Below are 22426 nucleotides of genomic sequence, written 5' to 3'. Positions count from 1 at the left end.
CCGGATAGAAGATAAGTCTGCCTACCATTAACAGGGCCCGTCCTTGCTCATCCATGTCTGTGACCAGGTCTTCTATTGGTTTCGGGGGCCGTGGTGAGAAGGCACTCTGTGGTAGGGCCACTTCCTGGGGCCAGTCTTCTGCTGAAGGTACCCCAACGACACTGTGGAACGATAACAGCCATCAGTGCCCATTCTATCGACAATGTTTGACATGTACCAGCTTTACGGTTCAAATGCATGTCAAAATCATTTTATGTTATAAAGCTAACGATGCAAAAGCCCCATAAAATAATCTGAGGAAAAGCCGTTGTGTGCACATCTAGTCCTCTACCAAGGACTGATGCGTGATTTACAATTTCTTATTCAACTGAGTGAATTCTATGAACAAGCCAGTATCTGGATACAACGTTTGGTCCATCTTAGCAAAATCTTATTAGACGCATTACATGAGAAGCTAAAGGAATCACAGTTCTAAGTACTTACTCAAAAATCTTTCCCAGCTGATCAACATCTGAGCTTCCTCGAAACAGCGGTCTGGAAAAGGGAAATTAAAAACAGGTTAGTTTGACTGCTACTGCTCAAACTAATAAATCAAAAAGTAATAACCATTACTTATTGACCCACTTTAGATCTGAATTTTAATGCTCACTTTCCCACAGCAGCATATAAGCTTTTGGCTTGGGGGCAAAGAGGAATGTGAGAGTCTGACGTGAACGTTTGAAGTTCACATGTTGTCGGGATTGTGGAGCGGCGTTGGTGAGACCACTGAGGATGGGAGGGAGCAGGGATGAAAAGAGGGAGGGGAGCAGCAGCACGGCTGCTGGTGGTTCCTGTGGCTTTGGGCAGCCTTTGGATGCCCGTGGGCGGCCACGGCTTGCCCTGGCACCCGCACAAATTCCAGTAGTCATCATCGACACAAGCCTGCCGGTCGCCGCACAGGACAGAAAAAGCCTATTTATCCCTTATGTGCGTCTGGTTTCGCTCTCACCGAGTGTCGGTGTGTGTAGGAAACGGGGAGGGAAAGGCGTGTGAAAGTAAAGTTGGATTATTCTAACAGAGAAAGAGGTATGGCAATGAGACTTTTCTTTTCAAGTTCCTCTGACAGGAAATGAGAAGGCGGCGCTTTCAAAGAGAGGACTTTATTTCCACCATCACAGATCTCAGGACCTTTTGGTGGTGCGAGATTAGATATCAGGCTCAAAGAAGATAATACCGTTTTTGCTACATTCTGTACGTTGTTGTTAGTCTCCAGCAGATGTCAATGTAAGGCAGGATATATTCACATAGGCGTGCTTTTATGCATGCGTGTGTTTTTCATCTCCAAGCCGCATGACGGTTCAAGTAAAGCCCACTTAACTGAGGTCATCAGAGACTGGCCTGCCACCATGTGCTCCCCTGCGTTTTCCCACTTGCAAGAAGCTTTGCTGAACACTCGCTCTTTCCTACACACAAACTCTGTAATATCAGGTCACACAAGGATATTTTGCAGATGTTTTAGGGTCAAGCCTTAATTCAGAAGTGGACTAAAAGGTATCGAGTTTGTTTCAGTCATCCAGAAATGGTTCCCATAACTAACGGATGTCTGAGCGTGGCTTTGCTCAGACTTAAACAACTGACTTTTAAAGGAGGACCACATCACATGTGCAAGTCTTTCAGACTAAAGCTTTGAAAGCAATTAAAGATCAGACCAAACCAGTTTCTGACTGTTGCAAAAGAAAAAGGAAAAAGAATTCACCTACAGCAAAGTTATCATGCCAAAACAAGTAGGGCTGATAATTCCAAGAGGTCCATTTTTAAGTTTGGTGGTTTGCTGGAAGGGAAACCTGGGGATAATTCATATAAGGCCGGCCACTGGCATGCACACAGTCAACAGTTGGGCACAAGTGCACATTTGCGCACACTCTAGCAAATTCCTGCAAATACACACTTGCAGACTGGGATCGTTTCCCACTCTGACATTTGAACGTGCACAGATGTACATGTTCACGAATCCACATAAAAGTGGTGGCAGTGCAAGGACAGACACTGGGTTGGGATAGGCAGCCGAGTCACGCTTCCTTCAGTGCCATTAAAGCTCTGTCCCAGATTCCACCAAGACGACCTCTGGAATGTGCGCATGTTTGCACGTGAGTCTGAGTGGGAACTGGAAAGAAATGCATCGTGTGAGTGCGCAAGTGTTTAGACTCGAGCGGACTGGATGGACGTCCTAGTCCCCCGCAAAGGTTTGGATGTTGGATACCTGATAGTGCACCAGTAATTAGAAAAACCAACATGTGCACGCAAGCGTGTGCTGCTGAGGATTTATCAATTGAAATCCAAACTGTGAGAAAGTCAACACGGATGTGGGGCCTCTCCCAGACCATTAACACAACACGTTTGGCCTTTTCGATTGGAGGAATGTCAACAAGCAGACGTCGTCTCTCCTATTCACTGGAACCATGACTCACACAGACACCATCCCAGCCATGCAGATGCAGACTTGCATAATATTTGCTCAAATTCCTGCTAACTATATTCTCATTGCAGCGCATAGTCATTAAAGGCGAGTTTTTACAAAGGCACGATTGATGATGGAAGCCGAGACGACCATCACATGGGGTTGGATTTGCATTTTTTTCTGACTTTCAACACGAGGTGACGGGGCAGTTGGAGGGTGTCAGTGCTCAGTGGGGCTCTGACACAAGACTGCAACTCGTGCAAGATTTCAAAATTACATGCAGTGTTTAAAGTTGCATTTCTATTCCTATAATCGTCAGACTCTGTTTGGCCTGCATTTCTAAAGTGAGAGATTTTTCATTTGAACTTATATCAAAACTAACCCAGGCAGGAAGATTTAGCGAAATAAACAACTGGAACAAGACGTTCCCAACGTTAAACTAGGTACTAGCTAACCGCAAAGATGTTAAGCCATAAAAATGGATGCGTAAGTTCCTGAGCTGTCAACAAACATTATCTCAAACTCAACCTAACTGTAAACTTGTCAACAAGGTTTTCTCATCTTCTCTTGTTCTGCACTTTCCCCTCAATCCCTCTTTTCCTTTCCATCACCGCTTCTCCCAGGTGCCCTTTAATCTCCGACAGGTGTCCTTTTAAAAAGCCATCTTAATCACCCGCAGAGACACAGAGAGTGTGCGTATGTTCTGTTCCTGGCCATCAAAGGCTTCTTGCCTCGCCTTCCACCTCAAGGAAATGTTGGGCAGGTGCCAGATTGTGGAGTCGCACACATGCACACACTCGGCAAAGCTTTTAACAGCTTATTGTGTAAGGCGGATGAAAGAAGCGTCCTGTCCAAGATGACACACACACACACACACACACACACACTCTGCTATCAGGATGATATTCAGACTGAGTCAGCTTTTAAATAAGCTTTGTACAAAACAATTACAAAACTCTCGTCGTTTATGATTCCCGATTATTTAGCAAAAATGTGTTTGTGGATGCTTTGTTTACTCGCATTGTACGAGGTCTGGAGAGCATTCAACATGCCCAACTTCACCTTTCCAGAAGTATGGCAGAAAGAACCGTACATCAATGCTGCCAATGACCCGAAGATCCGAGGCAGCTGAAAATACGACGGATTACATAAACTCAAAAACTAGCAGCCACACCCCCCCATCCAGTTTCGCCTATAATCTTTTGAAATTTCCCCCATATGGGAGCATACATGATACATGTCAGTAAGTCTGAATCAAAACCAGATTGATCAAATCGATCTTGTTCCACCAGTCTGGAAACCACTTGAGCATGAGAAAGGTTTATGGGACTCGAGACTAAAAGAAACTAGAGGATTGGGAGTCCAAAAACATTTGTGAATAGTGAAACTACAGGATTTTCTATACAAATATCATTGCTAAGATAGCTAACCCCAATTGAAACATGCAGTAAGAAAGTCAAACACAAAACCAGAGAGAAATGGTAACAGGAGAGAATCCCTAAACCCACAAATAGAAATCATTTTCAACGCGGTACTGAAAACCAAAGCGGCCTTAGTTTCAGAGGGAACAGAAGAGCGGAACCGATGAGCAAGGTGGTGTTGCACCCACGTTCCCCAAGGTGAGGGATGCCTCGAGAACAAAAACGGGAAGAGAAATAAACAGTTTGGGTCTTCATTCCTCTGCACCTTTTATCCGAGTCCGTTAGAGAGTTGAAGGACAGTGAACCAAAATATTTTGTAACTGTAGGACTAGCATTTTTGGCACGTAACTCGATAAGAGATTGTCAATAATTTAAGGATATAACTGGAGAGAACACAGTGATCGATGTTCACCAACAATCCAGACAGCCAGTTGGCGGTTTAGTGTTTAAGGGCCTAACGGGTATCCGAGCCAAGATTTACGAATGTGGCAGTTTGGCAGTAAAGAAGAAGAAAAAAAAGTTTCCATGCGTCAGCATTTTTAGAGAAAATAAAAAGGAGCGAATATCCCAACCCTGTTACAGAAGGGAGAGAAAATAAATGGAAAGTTATTTCAAACATTTAAGGGAAATGAAAAAAAAAAAAAAAAACAATACTTGGACAAAAAAAAAGTTCTTAAAATGTGATTTTTTTTTTCTTCACACAATTAACCTCAGCTTACAGTGCAGATGTTGTACACACGTAGATGGAAGACTGAAGAAAACAACTTCAATCATTTTATTAGTTAATTGTCACAACAGCTTAAATGCATTGTGACATTTTGCTAAAAAACAATATTCCCCTCATAGGCGATAGACATTTTGTATTTCTTTGCTATCAAGTCGCTCCACCAATAGTCAATAACGTGGCTACATATCACATCTTAGCCCAGTGTGACCCTTTGAACCTACGCACTCCCGCTGAGACAAAACTGTAGAACACGGGTGGTTGGGGAGTCTGTGCATGATGGGGTCTGAGGACGGTTGGGGAAGGAAGCAGGGCTGCTCCTCCTGGCACTATGCCCTACCTCAAAAAGACGGTTCTTATCTGCTTTGGCACACATGTTAGATTACAGAGACTTAAACTCTGTTTTCTTTTGTCTTGAAACATTTCCATTCACAAATGATGCCACATGAAATGTGCAAATATGCTGAGGCGTCCATGTCTTTTCTTCAAAAAAGTTTTGGGGATTTTTTTGGGGTACATTTTTAGAAAATTTGTCCGTTATTAGCGTGGCTCTCCAGCGTGTGAAGTTCGTTAGACCACAAACTGACAAATACCTACACCAAGAAGCAGAATCTTGACTTGCATACCATAACCACAACAGACAGCCTGTGTTACTGTAATGGTACGATAAGCTAACTGAAATGTGATTGCTTACTACTCACAACACATCTGACAGGTGTCATTTAAGGAGAGAATGACTAGTTTGAGAAACTCCCAAATGACGGCGTTGAATGACTGCAGCTATTTTTTTTTTTGTAATTTTTTTTTAAAAATTTATAAAAAAAATACCAAAAAGCATCTCCAGCGTATAAATCAATCAGAGATTAAGATTATTAGTAATTTGGGGGATTTTTTGTGGACATTCCCACAGAAAGAAGATGTAGATTTCTTCAGTGAAACTCACTGCCGTTGGTGCAGGTTTACTCATCATTGTGTTGTTTTAAAAGCAAATGTTGATGACATGGCGGTAACTATTTCCAAACATCAGATTTTGAAACCAACTCAAATCTCTGACCCCACAACGACCTTAATCCCCTCCCTGCACTTTCAAGCTTCATAAAGATTTTAGCACTACATTTGAGATAATCATGCCACAATTTACCAAAGAACCATTTTTCTTCAAGCTGTTCAGTACATTACAGTGACATTGATGGAAATAAGTAATATTTTACGAGCAGGTTCGGTGACCATCCCTCTCTAAAATAATGACACATTCCCGCTAAGTATTGTGATAAGATGATATACACATTTGACTTGGTTTGCCAGCAGAATTTTGGAGTTTTCCTTTTGAGACACAATGTCAGTCTTCCTCACCTTCTCCTGAACATTTCTGCAAAGATGCAGCCAACACTCCACAGGTCCACTGGTGTGGCGTAACTGGACTGCAGCAGCACTTCTGGGGCTCTGTACCACAGCGTCACCACCTACACGACAGAGCAGAAAACCCATTAAGACTTTCCTGTAAAAGTAAAACGAGCCAAATCGGATCACTTGCCAGCAGCGTTAGGTAAATGTCACTATCTAGGGGAGCTCGTACACACACACACACACTCACAAAGAAGGTTAAATGCTTCTGCCATCTTGGCCTTACGTAAGACATGAAATCATATCTGGCAGGACACGTCTCTGCTCACATTTGGGGCGTACCGACATGGCAGTCTTTCCACACCAGTTTACCAGGTACAAACAATTCAAGCATATCCTTTAAGTGCAAGTGTGTTTGTGTCGAGGGGTTCTGATTCATTAAACCTGGCAGGTGAAATGTGAAATGACAGCGGCATTGCATCGCCCAAACCACTCGATCACTTCTTCATACCAAAAAAAAAGAAGAAAAAAAAAAAAAAGAACTTCCTCTCTTTCATCACACAACCCAGCACCCACCTGAGGTACAACGGCAGCCATTTTGTGCCACTAAGCGTGGTTTCCAAATTTGTCCCCGTAACTCCATTGGGACCTCTGAGTAAAAGCGTGTGCAGCCTGCAGGAAAGCAGCATTGTTAGCAGCTACCGTAGGGAAAGCCTCCAGACAAAACTCAGTGACCCCTACTAAGAGAGTGGACTGGTTCCAGGTGCTTTCCTAAACTCAAGCTTTTTCCAACAGCTTTTGGCAGCAGTTCCCTCTTCAGGCGCTGCAGAGTGCTTATCGGGAGTCCGAGACATGCCTGACATTAAGCTGAGACACACATCAACAAGAGAAGTCACCAGTTACTCTGACTGCTTTGAAGTTACCAACATATATCGCATACAAATAGGAATTGCACAGACCATTAAGAAATAAATATATATATATATATATATATATATATATATACACACACACACATACATACACACATCTCCATGTATGTGGCTGACATGAAAAAAACAAGAACAACCATGCTGTTTTTACTAAATACAGCTATTGTCACATTAAAGCAACACATCTCACAGTTCAATCAGCCCCTTATAGATCAAACAGGGTGTATTAACAAAAGAGCAGCCCGAGCACATTGGTGTCATCACACCCGATGAACACAGCACTAAAACAAGCATCTCGGCAAGTTAAGGCATGAAGATCCACTCTAGACCAGCTCTCAGCAGTTGTCGCATCTTCAGACTTTGTGTGGTCATGACAATGTGATAGAAGTGCTTTAGCTTAGCTTTGTCGGCATTATTCTCATCTATAGCTGGAAATATTCTCAATTTATGTGAGTGAGATGCGATGGTTCATCCTCCATATTCGTCTCTTCTTTATCTTAACCCATTGAGGCCGGGAAAGCGTTGCCGCATTTCTACCTTTAAAGCCGGGGGCGCTGTTGCGTTATTCTACCTTTAAGCCCGGGAAAGCGTACACGTCTTTTTTCATGTATACGGTTGTTTTGCACCAATTATTGGCCTCTGCGCCAATTAAATGCATTATAATAGACACGTGAGAGTGTCGTCATGTTCCTCGTGTCATTGTTTTGAAGTTAAGTTACATCGAAAAAAAAAAAAAAGTTAAGTTTCATCGAACCAAGCATGGAGGACTTTCAGTGGGAAGACATTTCAGACGGGAGCGATTGTGAGGAGTTTCTTGGCTTTGATGATGCTGAAGAACGTGCTGACCCAATTGATGGAGATTTATGGCTAGCACATATGTTTGAGGATGATTTTGAAGGGTTTGAATGTGAGTGGAACACTGACAATTACCACCGTAATCGACGGAGAGATTTCAACCGCACACCAGCGGTGAAAGTCGATTTACCTGCAGATGCCACACCTTTGCAGGCATTTAATCATTTTTTACTGAGGAGCTTTGGGCGCATCTGGTTTCCGAGACGAATAGATACCGTGATCAGGTACTTCAGACTCCAGCTCGAGCAAAGATGGCAAGGTGGTCACACGTAACTGTACCGGAGATGAAAACGTTTATTGGAATGTGTATGGGCTCCTTGTGCTGCCAGTAAGAAGAGATTACTGGCGATAAAATAAATAGATAAATAAATAATTTAAATATAAAATTAAATTTTATTTTATTACCGTTTTCTAATTGAAAATAGTGCTGTTCCTGCACTTTACTTTTTACATTTTCTATTTTCGTGAAGGTGTATGTAAATAAACTCAATTTCCAAAGAAAGCCACAGGTGTAAGCTCTCAAATACTTTTTGAATTTTGTTTCTATCTGCTACAGAGGCTGAGAAATAAATAATTTAGTAGGCGTTGACACAATTGCTGAATTTCCAGAAAAACTTCAGGTTTTAGGGGGTCTTTCTGAAATCGCCCATAGGTTTTCCAGGCATTCTTTTCCAGGCGTCTTAGGCCTAAATGGGTTAATGAACTTTGGGTGGTTGTACAGAGACATTATGGCAACACTGACAACTTTCTCTATCCTGGATAGCATTGAAGGGATATCAGAAAGCCAATGTTAGACATTAACATTTTAGCATTGCTACTATGAATGCTCGCTGGCTCAAAGGACTACAGTGCTGCAATTTCAGGGGTCAAATCCTTGTAGAGGCTCGCAACTGCTCACATTGATAACCTAAATGCAAAACAAATTTGTCATTTATGGTGACAGTTACTAAGTTGCAGGGCACTGTTTCACAATCCATTTCCCCCTGAAAAAAGGACTTCATTCAAAACTGACTTTTAGCAAGAGGGAGTTTTGGATATCAAAGGTAAACTGACAAACATTACCTCAAGTTCAGGAATTAGGCAGTCAATAGAGACCCCTAAAAACAATAAAAAGCCAGGTCACATTTTGCTTCTAAACTGAATGACACTATTAATAGAGCTGGGGGCTGCATTTTGCAGATGTGTGATACTTTAATCTCTGCTTCCTGCTTCAGTGGAAACGGGGCGGAAGATGAGGCTAACTGGCTGAGGTGCAACGGGTGAGCCATGTGATCAGAAATGAGACACATGCTAAGAATGAACATACTGGCTTGTTGGGGTCATTGAAGAATTTTACAACAGTGAAACCTCAAAGAAAAACATGAATGGAAGTCACACAGCTACAATGCTGCCATTTACATTTCTTTCCACAAACCTTTGCTTGCACAGCTTCGTTTTTTTTAGTGAGTCATCAATTAGCTAGCTGCAGTTATTAGTTAGTGTACATCGTAATGCATATGGCCCCTGCAAAGACATGGCACTGGCCATCAAATCCTCTACTACAGACTGTTATTTTACGGTTATCGGTCTGTTCCTAAAAATCTTGCAGCAGCAGACTCAAATGCACAAGACTTCAGTCTACTGCATGGATTTGACACCCTGCAAAGACAAAAGTCAGAGCTCATACGAGCTCACGCAAAGCCTTCTAGGAAGAACCACAGACCTAGCGCTCCGAGTATATCCGCCTAACAGTTATTCGAAAACCCGGCCACAGCTGCAGATTAACACGTAAAACATGCACACGTACAGACACGGCGGAAAATAGATGCATGAAGTTTTAATTAATTTTGAATTCACATTTTTTTTCCCCTTTTTCCATTTGCATCCATTTCATTGCATTCGACACCACTTCCCAGCTTCACTGCTCTGTCAACAGCACTCAACCAAAAGTCCATTTGTTTCTGCAGGAGACAATTTTATGAAATTTTTTATTATTTTTAAAGTTTGTGAACAAAGATAATAACCATTTTCAGCTGTGGTCTTCAACCTCTTTCCAAGACAAGGCTGGCATGCAATGGCTTTCAAACCATTCAAATCCTCCGTTCATTTGAAAATTTTAGCTCTACAAAAATGGTAAAACTTAGAAATGTTTTATTCCAGCAGCATACATTAAAGCTAAATAAAGAAAGGGAACAGAGAGGATCAGCTTTTTTTTTTTTTTTTTTTTTTTTTTTTTTAAATCTGACCTCCCCCTCCATTCATGCTTCACCTACAGTGTTGCATTTGTCATTTCATTCGTTTCATACAACACTTTCAGCTGGTCACTTGTCTATACAGCAGATGAGCCAGTGTAGCACTACTACCACAGATGATGAAATGCATGATGAAACTATTCTTTAAGTGTTGAACGATTTGCCCACACAAACTTGGAGATATTGTTGAACCTCTTCATCTCCATTTCCGAACGACTCACTGGGAAGTTCTTCCAATTGCGTGACTGACTTGTTGTCTGCATGTTCTCCTTTTTCTTACCTATAAACTGGCCTATTACATGTTGTTTAAGGACTTCTTTTTCTGGACAAGCAGAGGGGTCATGATACACATTTCTTGCACCACTAAGTTTTCAAAGCACATGTGCGCAAGCACTGTCTAAAGATAACCAGCTCATCGCATTTAAACAACTCATTCACCTGTGCAACAAAATGGCATAAAAGAGATTTCATTAAGTGTCCCAACAAACAAACTCAGCTCAAACATCAGACTCACAGTCTAAGGGCTCTCATGTTCATATCCCTTCTACCGACACCTCTCCTTTCTCTCTCCAGCAGCCCCTTGTTTGTTCTCCGTAAAGTATCTATTTCTCCAACTGTTTCTGTAAGCTCCCCTAATATCTGTAAAACACGTATGCCCCACATGCAGCAGAGCCAACACTTAACAGCTGGAGAGCCTATAACATCCATGAATGGATTGTAACCGCACACAAAGTTTCGCACTCTCCATTTAATGCTGAAGTTTCAAGTCTGTTGGACTAAACATCTCAAATCTATTATTCTTACAGAAGGTACAAGCTCCGAGTCACAGCCTAAACACAAAACTTAACAACCGTTTTCACAGGGGCGATTATGACAACACGTCTGTTGTTAAGTGAAAAGTACATTCTCCAACTGTAATGTTCCTTTCTTGTGTCCTTTCCCCTCGTCTTCTTCCAACCACGATTGGATTCCTTCTTCCCGAGTCTCCTTTTCTCACCCTTGTCATTCTCCGTTCTGATTCACATATCCCTTCATTACCCATTCAGGTTCTCCCTCTTCTGTATGGGCTGCATGAAAACGGAAACAGATTCCACCGTACAGTACACTGGATGAGTCACAGATAGAGAAAGTGAGTCAGCCTAACATTGTGTGCTACATTGTTTTTCTTTTAAGGCAGCTGCTTTGTATTTTCAATCGGTCTCTGTGCCTATCCGACACCCTACTTCCCTTCTGCGCGGTAACAGAAAACCCAGAAGAGGTCAGATAAAGCCAAAGGGCCACGGGAGAAAAGAGTGAAGGAGTGAGGCTGAGAGACAGTGAGTGTGTGAGGCTGACTCCAGATTAAAGGACAACATTCTGGGAATTCCTTTCTTCTGAGAGCATCCTCCCCCTCACCACCAGCACCATCCTCCACAGTTCTCACCGCTGCACTTTCTTCCCTGCTCCCCATGAAGAAGGAAATGGCTTCTCCTGCCCCAGAGGACCTCTAGACCTCTGAGGCCAGACCTCCAAGCTCGTCCGCTTTGCAACATCCGGACCTGTGCTACCAGTGCACTGTGCATGTACAATGGACTAGTAGGACAATAGGGTGCATGCATGTGAGTGAGGGGGCGTTTGGCTTGTGTCATGTGCAAGTACTTGCACGTGACTTGGAGAGCACCTGCTTTGGCCTACATGAATGTGCTGAGGTCTGCCAAGTGCTTTTGTATGTGGTATCTGTAAATGCATAAGTTATTTGCAGCTTGTGTTTGATGTCTAATGACAAGTTGGTCCTTTTTTTTCCAGATTCTGTCGCAATTCTTTTTTGTTAAGGGGGGTGAGTCAACAACTAAAAAGCAAATAAAAAAAGAAAAAACAACTTAGACATGATCAAGTTTGAATTTTTTTGCGCTGAGGCCTGAACTCAATATGGAGTATTCCTCAGGAGAGCCGATTACACCAGACATCCTGAACACTGTTGGGCTGAGGCAGCTCTTTAAAAATAAAAAACATATGATCCAAAGCGCCTTAAAAATACTGCGCTGGTCCTCAACTATGGTAAACATTGAATCAAGCTTAGAATAGCCACTTCCCTAATTACATTATGGGCTTTTGGGAATCATACTTTTTGTCATCCTATAATCCATGACATTTTCCCATCAATCTGTGAGATCTTCCTAGGAGTATCTAAAGAGTGACCTGAGGCTTAGGGCATTAACACTCGAGGCCATGGTGGACGACTGCTGGAGTTTGGCAGGGGGCCCATGTTTACATTCCCTCTCACTGAGGAAGCCAAGGATGAAAGAACACCACTGCACACAGACGTTTTCCCTCTACACACACATGCACACTCACAGACAAGTGCTTCACATGCACTCAAGGTAAAATGACTGCTGTTACTGAAAAGAGCACAATGGGCAGTTTTAACCATCAGCAATGAGTCGAGTGAAGTACAGCGCAGTTAATTATCTGCACTGGATCAGCTGTTTGATGCCTCGAGTCTTAAGCTGGAGTTTGATTACATTCCTGAAAGCAATCCATCATAAATTAAAGTCTTCCTCTGTAGATCTCAGAGGGACACAGAGTTTAGGCTGGCCACATATGGGTGAGTCCTAATAATAAGCATAAAGCACTCAGACTACAGTACAGTAGAGACCGTGATGTTGTGCCTCGAGAGAGGCCCCATTCGAAGCTGCAGCAGTCAGCCATGTTGTAAACATCATTATTTCAGTCCTCCCTCACTTTCCCTCTTTTTTCCACTTGTTGTGCAAAAAGGACAACTTACAGCTCTGACAATGTCACCTCTCTGGGCCAAGAAAGGACAGAAGATTTAGGAGGGGGGGGTGAGATTGTAACAGGGGGCAGTGTGTCTGTATTTATGTGCGTGCATTCGGGGGGGGGGGGGGCACAGAAAGACAGGAATATGAAGAAAAGTGCAAGAGCAGCACACAGACTGTATACAGTAAAACAGAAAAAAGGGCCACTGCAACTGTTGCCAAAGTATGCACAGCATACAGGAATGCAGCACGGGGCCCTCAGCGAATGAAACAAAGACAGCACAGTCAGTGGCTCTCTCCCTCTCCAGTGCTACCACATCCGCACATCATTAGCTGGAAAATTCCTGATATATGCCGTAATTTTTTCTCTTCCCCCCCCTTTCCTATTTCTTTTTCTGTTGCTGGTACAGACCAGGCTTTAATATCCAGGTGACCGTGTGTACACATGCAATGCACACATACCAATCAGTGCCCCCTTTTCCCCACCTGGAGCGGTGCCAAGACACGGCCAAGAATTAATACAGTGGAGGGAACTGTAGAAGTGTGTGAGTGTCTGCGCGTCTGTTAGACACATTAATAGGGGTCAACACAGGGAAAAAAAAAAAAAAAAAAACCTGCACTGTGCATGAGTGCATGCATGCGTGTGTGCAAGCTTTCATATAAATACATGCATTTCCGGAGTGTATGCATGCAGTATATCTTCCGAGATCATGTATATGTGTTTGAACTGTGAGCATGTTTGCTTAAGTCAAGCTGGGGCCAGCCCCTTTGCTCCAGCCGACTGCAGTCAAGCATCGAGGATGACTTTTCCTTTTTTTTCCCATGTGGAGCCTTTTGAGGAGATATCTAAACATTCCCAGAGTGCGCTGCACATGCTCTCCTTCGTGCAGGACGAGGGTTTTCCCCCCCTCCCTCTCGCTGCTTGCCTATCTTTCTGTCCGTCCAGAGCAGTAAAAAAAAAAAAAAAAAAAAAAAAAAAAAAAAAAAAACTGTCTGCAACAAATTCACAGACATGGCTGTCCAACTTCATCCTGGTAATCATTGTCGAACGATTTCCGTTGAATCAGTTTGTTTCTAGTTTCCGATTGTTGCGTTCCTATTGAGAAGGGCCATGGGCGGAAAGGTAAATGAGAGGAGACAAATAAATGAAAAAAGCAAACAAGAGACCGTGTTTGTATAATAACCGTTATATCTCCTCACAGGTGAGAACACGGCAACCTACACGTCTGTCGCGCAACTTGTGCAAATCGGTCCAAAAGGAGGACATATTTAAAAAAAAGGCAAAAATACCAGTCCTCACTGAAAAGAGTGCGACTCCTTTTCTCGTGTTGTAAAAGCCCGTCTGCTGTTTGAGCGCAGGCAGGAAATCTGGTTTCAATTTGTTTAATGTCGTGTGAGATATGGGTGTCTTATTCTGGTAAGAGCAGTGGGAGGCTGCGAGCAGAGGGAACTGGGGGAAGCTTTGGGAAAATACCTTTGATCAGGTAACATTTTCCTTCTTCTGCATAGTCACCGACACTGAAGTTTACAGGAAACCATGACAGCAACGGCCAAGATCGTCTAGAAGAAACTTTAAATAATGTTTACAAGAACAGTAATAGCAAATGGTTAATTTGATCATATCACAGTAAGCCTCCTCTTAGTAAGGACTCAAAAGGATTTGGCTTAAAGAGTCATAAAATTCCCTTTGGCTTACCTTGCACTCCATAATAGACTTAAGCTAAGAGGCGAGAAAGAGCAAACATTTTCTATACTAAAGAGCTTATCTCATCTCCTGTAAACCAATGGCGACACCTCGGTTTCTTTTCACCTTGAAAAATACAAGGGTCTAGCATCAATTGCTAACATGAAAGTCTGGTGGCATTCCCCCAGAGTTTTTCAAATCCAATTTGACAGGCAACAGCATGCGCATGACATGCATGGGAGTGTAAACTAATGAGTTTCATGGGACCATCCAGTCAGCCTTGTATTACAATCGTTGCCAATGTGTGGAGAGACCCCCCACGGTTAGCCTACTGGAGGTCACCTTTGGAAAACAACATCTTATCTGACCTCTAATTCTCCGTCACCTCCAGATCCGAAACGGTTTTCCAAAAGGATCTCATCTTAAGCCCCCCTAAATGGAACTTGCCCTTCTAATTTGTGATGCTACACAACAAGGGCACCAGGGTTAGAAAACCAAAGTGGCCCCTAAATAGACAAACCATGTCGATGTAGATCTGCAGGCACATGTATGGAGCTTGTCCAAGCGGACTCTGTGTAACTCCTCAACCCGAGGTTCAGAAGATTACGCAAGATCATTTCTGGGGAAGTCGCTCGATGGTTGCTAAGGAAAATAATTATCAAAAATTTTGCATTTGAGACTGGGGAATGGCTTATCCATTTTCTGATCTTTACCAGCGATATAAATTGCATTATAACAGATTTCCTCTCATTTTTGTTGAAGAGTGAATGCACGAGTCTGACGGAGACCAATAAACCATTCAGTTCAGCTAACTGGGAGCCTTAGTATGCTTAAGGAAAACAAGCAGTATAACAGTTATCATAAAGACTGTTGGACCCAAATCTAACCCAGTGTGTGGATGTTAAACAGATATTGTAAAGAGATATTACATTTTTGTCCCTGCAGAAACGAGTTGGTATAATTATCCACAAAATAGCTCTCACTCACAACTGCTATTAAGATTCTATTTTCTTTTCTTTAAAGTTTGAGTCGTTAATGGTGGTGGAAAATTCTCCAAACAATGAGCGCTCTGACGGGCCGTCTACTGCAAGAAAGACATGGAGCACCATTTCATACAACCGTGGCCTGCTTTTTTTTTTTTTTTTTTAAGAAAAAGAAGAAAACTCTGCCACACAGCATACTTTGGAGGAATTTATTCCAAATTCGAACGAGATCAAAAGTAAGAGTTTTTCTTGAAGTGCTTTGAGAGAAATGGGATCTCGGTGGTATGGACAGATAAAAAGTTCCCTCGACACTCTTTTCTGGTATGTCAGATTAAACCATCGGCTTTTCCCATCTGCCTGTCACTCAAGGTAGTACAATGAGCCTGTAGCCAGACTGGGGTCAATAAAAACCAGCAACAAAGCAACGGCCCCTCAGGGATTGCCGGGGGCAGCCTAATCTGGACCCCCATACCAGCCCGATGGGTGGTCTCCCTCCCTCTTCCTCATTTTTCCTCTCCCTCGCTCGAAGACGGTGAAAAATGCGCTACTAGATTGTGGAGTGACGCTGACAAAGCTATCAGTCAAACGCAGCCATGCATGCACCCAGACCCCACCACACATTTTTAATACACACACACACACACTGACCACACACTTTGTCAATGACAAAAACAACGCTGCGTGTTGCTAGGCGAGAAAGCAAATTCATCACGAAAAGAGAAGTTCATTCAATGTTGGTAGATCATCAGCAGAAAGTACAAGAGTGCCATTTTCAGTTAGCAACTTTTGGAAAAAAAAAAAAAAAAAAAGCGTGCAAGGGACTCTTGACAGCTTCATGCAAATTTTCCTTCAGCCATCGTGTCATTTTACAAGTACTAAATGAATCACTTTGAAAGTGAGAAAATCGCCCTGTTCGCTTAAGCAACAGCAATTCTCCAAAGCCCTTTTGTCTGCCAGTAACAGTGCCTCTAGGTGACTAAATAAGTAACTGCTCGTCTGTTGGGCAAAGGGGAAGATCCTCTTGAACATTGTGTGTATTTGTGTATATGTGCACTGCATACAGTGTAGATTGTGTGCTTTTATTAGCAAGAGGAAACAATGAATGGGTGAATGGAGATTGTGTGTGTGTGCGTCGGTTGGGCTGATAGGGGGATTCCAAACACAGGAACATTCATCAGGAACTGAAGATCCCATGCTCACGTTGCCGAGGTTTAGTGCAGCGCGTGCATGCACTAAACCCCCCCCCCCGAAACACACACACGCATACACACACATACAAACGTCCATCACATTTTTGTGGCCCAATCTGTATAACCGAGGAAGGAAATGAGTGTGTGCAAACACATTCAAAGTGATATGTTGTGTGCACGAGTAGTTTCAGAGACTTGATATGTGTCACTTTGAAATAAAAGGTGAATTCCCCTCGTTTAACCCTCAACGAAAAGTGTCCCCATCTAGTCATAAAAGAAGCGAAGGAAGACGAACTCTCCAGTGAAACCACGCACACACCGCATATTGTGCAACATCATGTTAATTATACGGTGATGTGTTTTCTCTGCAACTTAGCTGCGAATTATCATTAATCAGGATAAGAAATCTTAGACATTAACTGAGGAAACTCTTATCTTAATCACAAAAATTACCCCCGATAATAACACTGAGAACTTACAGTTTACAGAATGGACTGCAAATATCAGTCGTAAAAAAGGGAGACTCCTTTGAAACTAGAATAGTTCAAATCTGTCCTGGTATTTTAAACCTTTACATTAATCAGAACTTTCTAAGAACTGCTTTCTTAGTGATGAAAGTCCCACTTGATGTAAAAATTGAGTAGTAGTAGTTAAATCCACTGCATTTATAACCCCTTGATTAAAATAAAAATAATTCCAGACTTGGAATTAAAAGACTTGGAGAAAACTGACATCTCTTGCAGGACTGCTGCATGCCTTCTGCTTTAGTTAAAACACCCTAAACTCGACTCCACTTGGGGGCAGAGAGTTAACTATATGCAACCACGAAAGAAACTCTGTATATGGGACACCTGCTCAACCAGTTGAGCTAAACACTTAGACACACACACACACACACAAACTCACACTCACACTCAATGTGGTGGTGGGGGGGGGGCAGAATTATGTTCAAAGCTTTGAACCACTGTTCGGTTTCACTGGGAGGCATCTTCATTGGATATCTGGACGTAGTGTCTTTAGGGATGTAAGATTTGTTGAGGGCTAACTATTTTACTGGGGTACATTAACCGGACCCTTGAAAAGGTAATAGGACCGTTTTTTTTTTTTTTTTGTTGGAGTTGCATCTGTTGTTGGAATACTGTGAAGCTTCATAGGCGAGTTGCATCATTTTTATTTTTTGCATCTGCGACTGGTTGGACCTAAGTGTTTACGGTGTCTACAGTTGTGATTGTATCCTGAAATGGCAATTTGAATCTCAAGAACTTTAGCTTTCCGACAGTGTATAACGTGTGTAAGTGCATAGAAAGGGGTTTTGTTGTGTAATATGCAACATCTGTTGGAACATTGTACAAAATCAACCTAGACCTTATTTTTTTCTCCCATTCAAGTCAATGAAATATTAAGATTTTCCTGCCATTTTCTACTACATCTTGTGAATTTACAGAGCATCATACTCACGGAATATCCAAATCATATGTCTATATTTCTATCCACAAGGTGCAATGAGCCAATAAAAACTGTTGCATTTGACAGTCATACTGAAACTGTCTTACATGCCTCTTGAAGACAACTGTAGTGCGTTCATTTATCAAAAATACAAAATGGTAAATCGCCAGATCCCCTCGTACAATAATGATGATCTACTATGAAAATTAAATTGCCATAACGGAGAAATAGAGTTAGCTGTTCTTTGTTGTAATTATGTGGCCAGAGGCCACAGTTGAGCCAGATAACCAGAAGGCACCCTGGATATGTTGAGCCTGCTTTGCAACAATGGCCCCACAGTTGATGCAATAGTGAAAGTACTTTAAAAAAAAAAAATGTCCTCCATCCTTGCTTGATATACACGCAATAATTGCAATTGCAATTTGAGCGGTTCAACAATTCATGTACCTTCTTTGTTGTATTTTGGTGTCATAATGCACAAATATTTTGCCGTTTTAGAAAGACATGTGCGGAGCTCCTGCTTCTGTCCGAAAGTGAAGCTACTCATGTCTTGCGGTACAGACAATGACAGACATCTGACTATTCTGATGCCGAGAGCAGAATTATAATTAGCTGCTGCACAAGTGGATGAACCTGACTTAAGCTCCCAAGAGCTTTGCCAACTTGATGAAATAAGCTGCTGAACCATAACCCACTATTCCATGTCCTGTCGTCATTGTGGTGCCAAACCAGCTGACTTTGACAGTAGCTAACCATTAAACCTAATACTTATTCTATGCGTATATTGCATTTGTGATAAAAACTGAGCTGCTAAATGGGTGGTAGGTCTAATACTATGTGGAAATTTCCATCTCAGCAGACATTTCTCTCACCACAATCAGTTTGCTTTCAAAAGTAAACTATTTATAACATTTTGCTTTATACAAACATATATATATATATATATATATACACACATACACTGCCTGGCCCAAAAAAAAGTCGCCACCTACCAAAAAAAAAAAAAAAAAAAGGTCACACTCTAATATTTCGTTGGACCGCCTTTAGCTTTGATTACGGCACTCATTTGGTGTGGCATTGTTTCGATACGCTTCTGCAATTTCACAAGATTTATTTCCATCCAGTGTTGCATTCATTTTTCACCAAGATCTTGTATTGATGATGGGAGAGTGGGACTACTGTGCAAAGCCTTCTCCCGCACCTCCCAAAGATTCTCAATGGGGTTAAGGACTGGACTCTGTGGTGGCCAGTCCTTGTGTAAAAATGATGTCTCATGCTCCCTGAACCACTCTTTCACAATTCGAGCCCGATGAATCCTGGCATTGTCATCTTGTCAAAAATCCACTGATGGAATAATCTGGTCGTTCAGTATATTCAGGTAGTCAGCTGACCTCAGTCTTCGGGGTCATAACGTTGCTGAACCTAGACCCGACCAACTGCAGAAGCCCCAGATCATAGCACTGCCCCCACAGGCTTGTACAGTAGGCACTAGGCATGATGGGTGCAGCACTTCATCTGCCTCTCTTCTCACCCTGATGCGCCCATCATTCTGGAACAGAGTAAGTCTGGACTCATCAGACCACATGACCTTCTTCCATTGCTCCAGAGTCCAATCTTTATGCTCTCTAGCAAATTGAAGCCTTTTTACCCCGATTAGCCTCACTGATTAGTAGTTTTCTTAGAGCTACACAGCTTTTCAGTCCCAATCCCTTGAGTTCCCTTCGCATTGTGCGTGTGGAAATGTTCTTACTTTCACTATTAAACATAGCCCCGAGTTCTACTGTTGTTTTTTTTTGCGATTTGATTTCAAACGTTTAAGTGATCGCCAATCACCATCAGTTAGGATTTTTTTCCGACCACATTTCTCCCTTGAAGATGATAGTTTCCCGCCATCCTTCCAGTTTTTAATAATGCGTTGGACAGTTCTTAACCCAATTTTAGTAATTTCTGCAATCTCGTTAGATGTTTTCTCTGCTTGATGCATGCCAATGATTTGACCCTTCTCAAACAGACTAACATCTTTTCCACGACCACGGGATGCTTTTTTCGACATGGTTGTTTAAGAAATGAGAAGCTACTCATGGCATCAGTTGGTGAATAGTAAATAACTTGTTGCCAACAGAGATAATCGCCCATGCAGTGCTTGTCCAAAAGGAGGCTCTTATCTATTTGCTTAGTTAAATCCAGGTGGCGACTTTTTTTTGTGTGGTAGTGTAAATGTACACACACACACACATCTAATGTATATTACAACCCAGTCTTTCATGAAAAAAAAAAAAAAGAAAAAAAAAGATAAAAGTATAGCTTTTAGTATTTTTATGTACCGTTATGACAATAACTTCAATGATAAGGAAGCTTTCACAATGGACAAAAAAAGAAAAGAAAAAAAAAAAAAAGGCTACTGCTGCTGCATACAATGACCTTAAAAGTCTCACCTCTCCTTATTTCAAACTCTTCTAAAGATTCCTTTCAGTCTCCCTCTCTATATTATCTGATCATCAGAGCTCAACAGTTGGACATCAAAGTACCGACAGTGGGAAGGGAGGGGTGTCCGTCTCTCCTCGTCTGTTCCATCCCTCTCTGTGACAGTCACCGAGGGATTCCTGAGACAGGCCACAGAGGGGTGGGGGCTTGGCTCTCACTTTACACAGAGAAATCCTATCATTTGGCGCACTTCTTCCAAGCTACCCGCTGATGCCCTGTAAGTGCCCGCTACAGCACATTAGACGCTTTTCATCCGAGTCTCCAGAGATGGGAGGGAAGTTCAAGGCAGTGTGTGCGTGCATCTATCAAAAAGGAACGACGATGTCCACTTGAGTGAATTATCCACACATAGATCCTACTCTTTAGTATGCCATCTTGATCAGCTGTACAGTTTTACTGTGTAAAATCAGTAAGTCAGTCATTATGCCCCACTTTAAAATTTGAGCAGAAGGCAATAAAATGTTCTGTAGTGGATTGAGATTTAAGTTTGCAGAAGAGGTTAAGTAGACAGGTGCAGTGGGGCTTGGCTGGCAGCATGGCCCAAACTTCCCATTACGTCATAGTCCCCTAACAAAGCCTCAACCCTTAAAAGGCACACAGTTGTGAGCACAGAGTTGTGTTTTGAGTCCAGCTGTGTTCCGATGTATGAAACACGTAACTCACCACAGACGTGAGCGCCATCTGGAAGCTGTAGATGCGGGCCAGACCAAAGTCAGCCAACTTGATCTGTCCTCCGCTGGTGACCAGGATGTTTTGGGGCTTCAGGTCACGGTGAATCACGCGGTGCGAGTGCAGGAAGTCCAGCCCCTGGAGCAGCTGATACATCATATCCTGTAAGACGACAAAAAACAGAAGGAGCAAAGAGACGGCTTCAGAGACAGATTTTTATGAACATCACAAGTGTAAAGTGAAAACCGAAAACCTGATTTTAGAACATCGTCTATGCTTCAGGTCTAATATATATATATATATATATATATATATATATAAAACATAACATGACACTGGTGAATGTAAACCAGAGCAGACAGCATTGACCAGATGTTTGTGGTTTGATTACACTTCTAATTTACAGCTCTGACTCATTCAACTTGATCATCTAAGACATATCAAAACCTTTCACCGGTCTGAGTTTTTTTTTTTCCTCAGTCAAACTAGGAAACAAAAGGCCTGAGTGACAAGACCCCGCAGGGAAAAGTTCAGTATAAAAGCCGAGACGCTGTGGTGCGGAGGGAGTTAACAAGAGAAGGCCTGTGTCTTTTCTTGTTGACTGTGGCAGATGTTTGATAACCGACACACACAGACACACACACACACACACACACACACACACACACACAAAATGATAGAGGCTGAAAGAGGCCCCTGCTTTGTACAAGCACAGATCCCTGTTACTCAGCAGCTGTCCTGCTTTAGTTAATTGGCGCTTGCTTTCTTTTTATGCTCAAAAGCTGACCTCAGGAATGGTTACAGAGCAGGCCCTGCATCCCCGACTCACTACCAAAAGTAAACTGTCGTGGCCAGGAATGAACTACGCCAAAAAACAGCTTAGAGTTGTCCTTCTCAAACTGAAATACCCCCAAACAGGTCCAACACCTGCAAACAAATAAGCAATTGCAAGTAACCGTGTCCATGTCATTTTGGCACAGCTGTGGCTCAGATTGATTTGACTAATTCTACATAGCATCATTTATTTATTCGTCTTTCCCCAGCCGCTGTGTCACAGACAACGCGGAGAGAGGAAGGTGAGGGAGAAGCAATTGCAATATCAAATGCCATGATTTTGGGTGTGTTGCATCCTAAGTCTTTAACAAAGCACATCTCTCCCCTTCAACATACCCCTTAAAACCACCCCAAAACCCTCCACCGAGACCCCACAAGTGACATGGACCTGAGCCCACAGCTCTATTCAGTGGCCGGCCAGCTGGTGTGTGAGTCA

At 42.5% G+C, this 22426-nt stretch overlaps 1 protein-coding gene across 1 annotated transcript in view; it reads right to left on the bottom strand.

Moving 5' to 3' along the window:
- cdk6 (cyclin dependent kinase 6) overlaps nt 1-22426 on the bottom strand; it is a 37316-nt gene that overhangs the window by 3143 nt on the left and 11747 nt on the right. The window contains exons 4-7 of the mRNA XM_075449495.1: nt 21151-21318; nt 5936-6045; nt 484-534; nt 26-161 (exon numbers count right to left, since the gene is read on the bottom strand). Of these exons, the coding sequence (XP_075305610.1) occupies nt 26-161; nt 484-534; nt 5936-6045; nt 21151-21318 (465 nt within the window). The remainder of the gene's footprint in view (nt 1-25; nt 162-483; nt 535-5935; nt 6046-21150; nt 21319-22426) is intronic.

This window comes from Odontesthes bonariensis, chromosome 18 (genome assembly GCF_027942865.1).
Source record: "Odontesthes bonariensis isolate fOdoBon6 chromosome 18, fOdoBon6.hap1, whole genome shotgun sequence".
Taxonomy (NCBI): Eukaryota; Metazoa; Chordata; class Actinopteri; order Atheriniformes; family Atherinopsidae; genus Odontesthes; species Odontesthes bonariensis.
The sequence above is the reverse complement of the archived record's forward strand: the minus strand, read 5'-3'. Positions and strand labels throughout refer to the sequence as shown.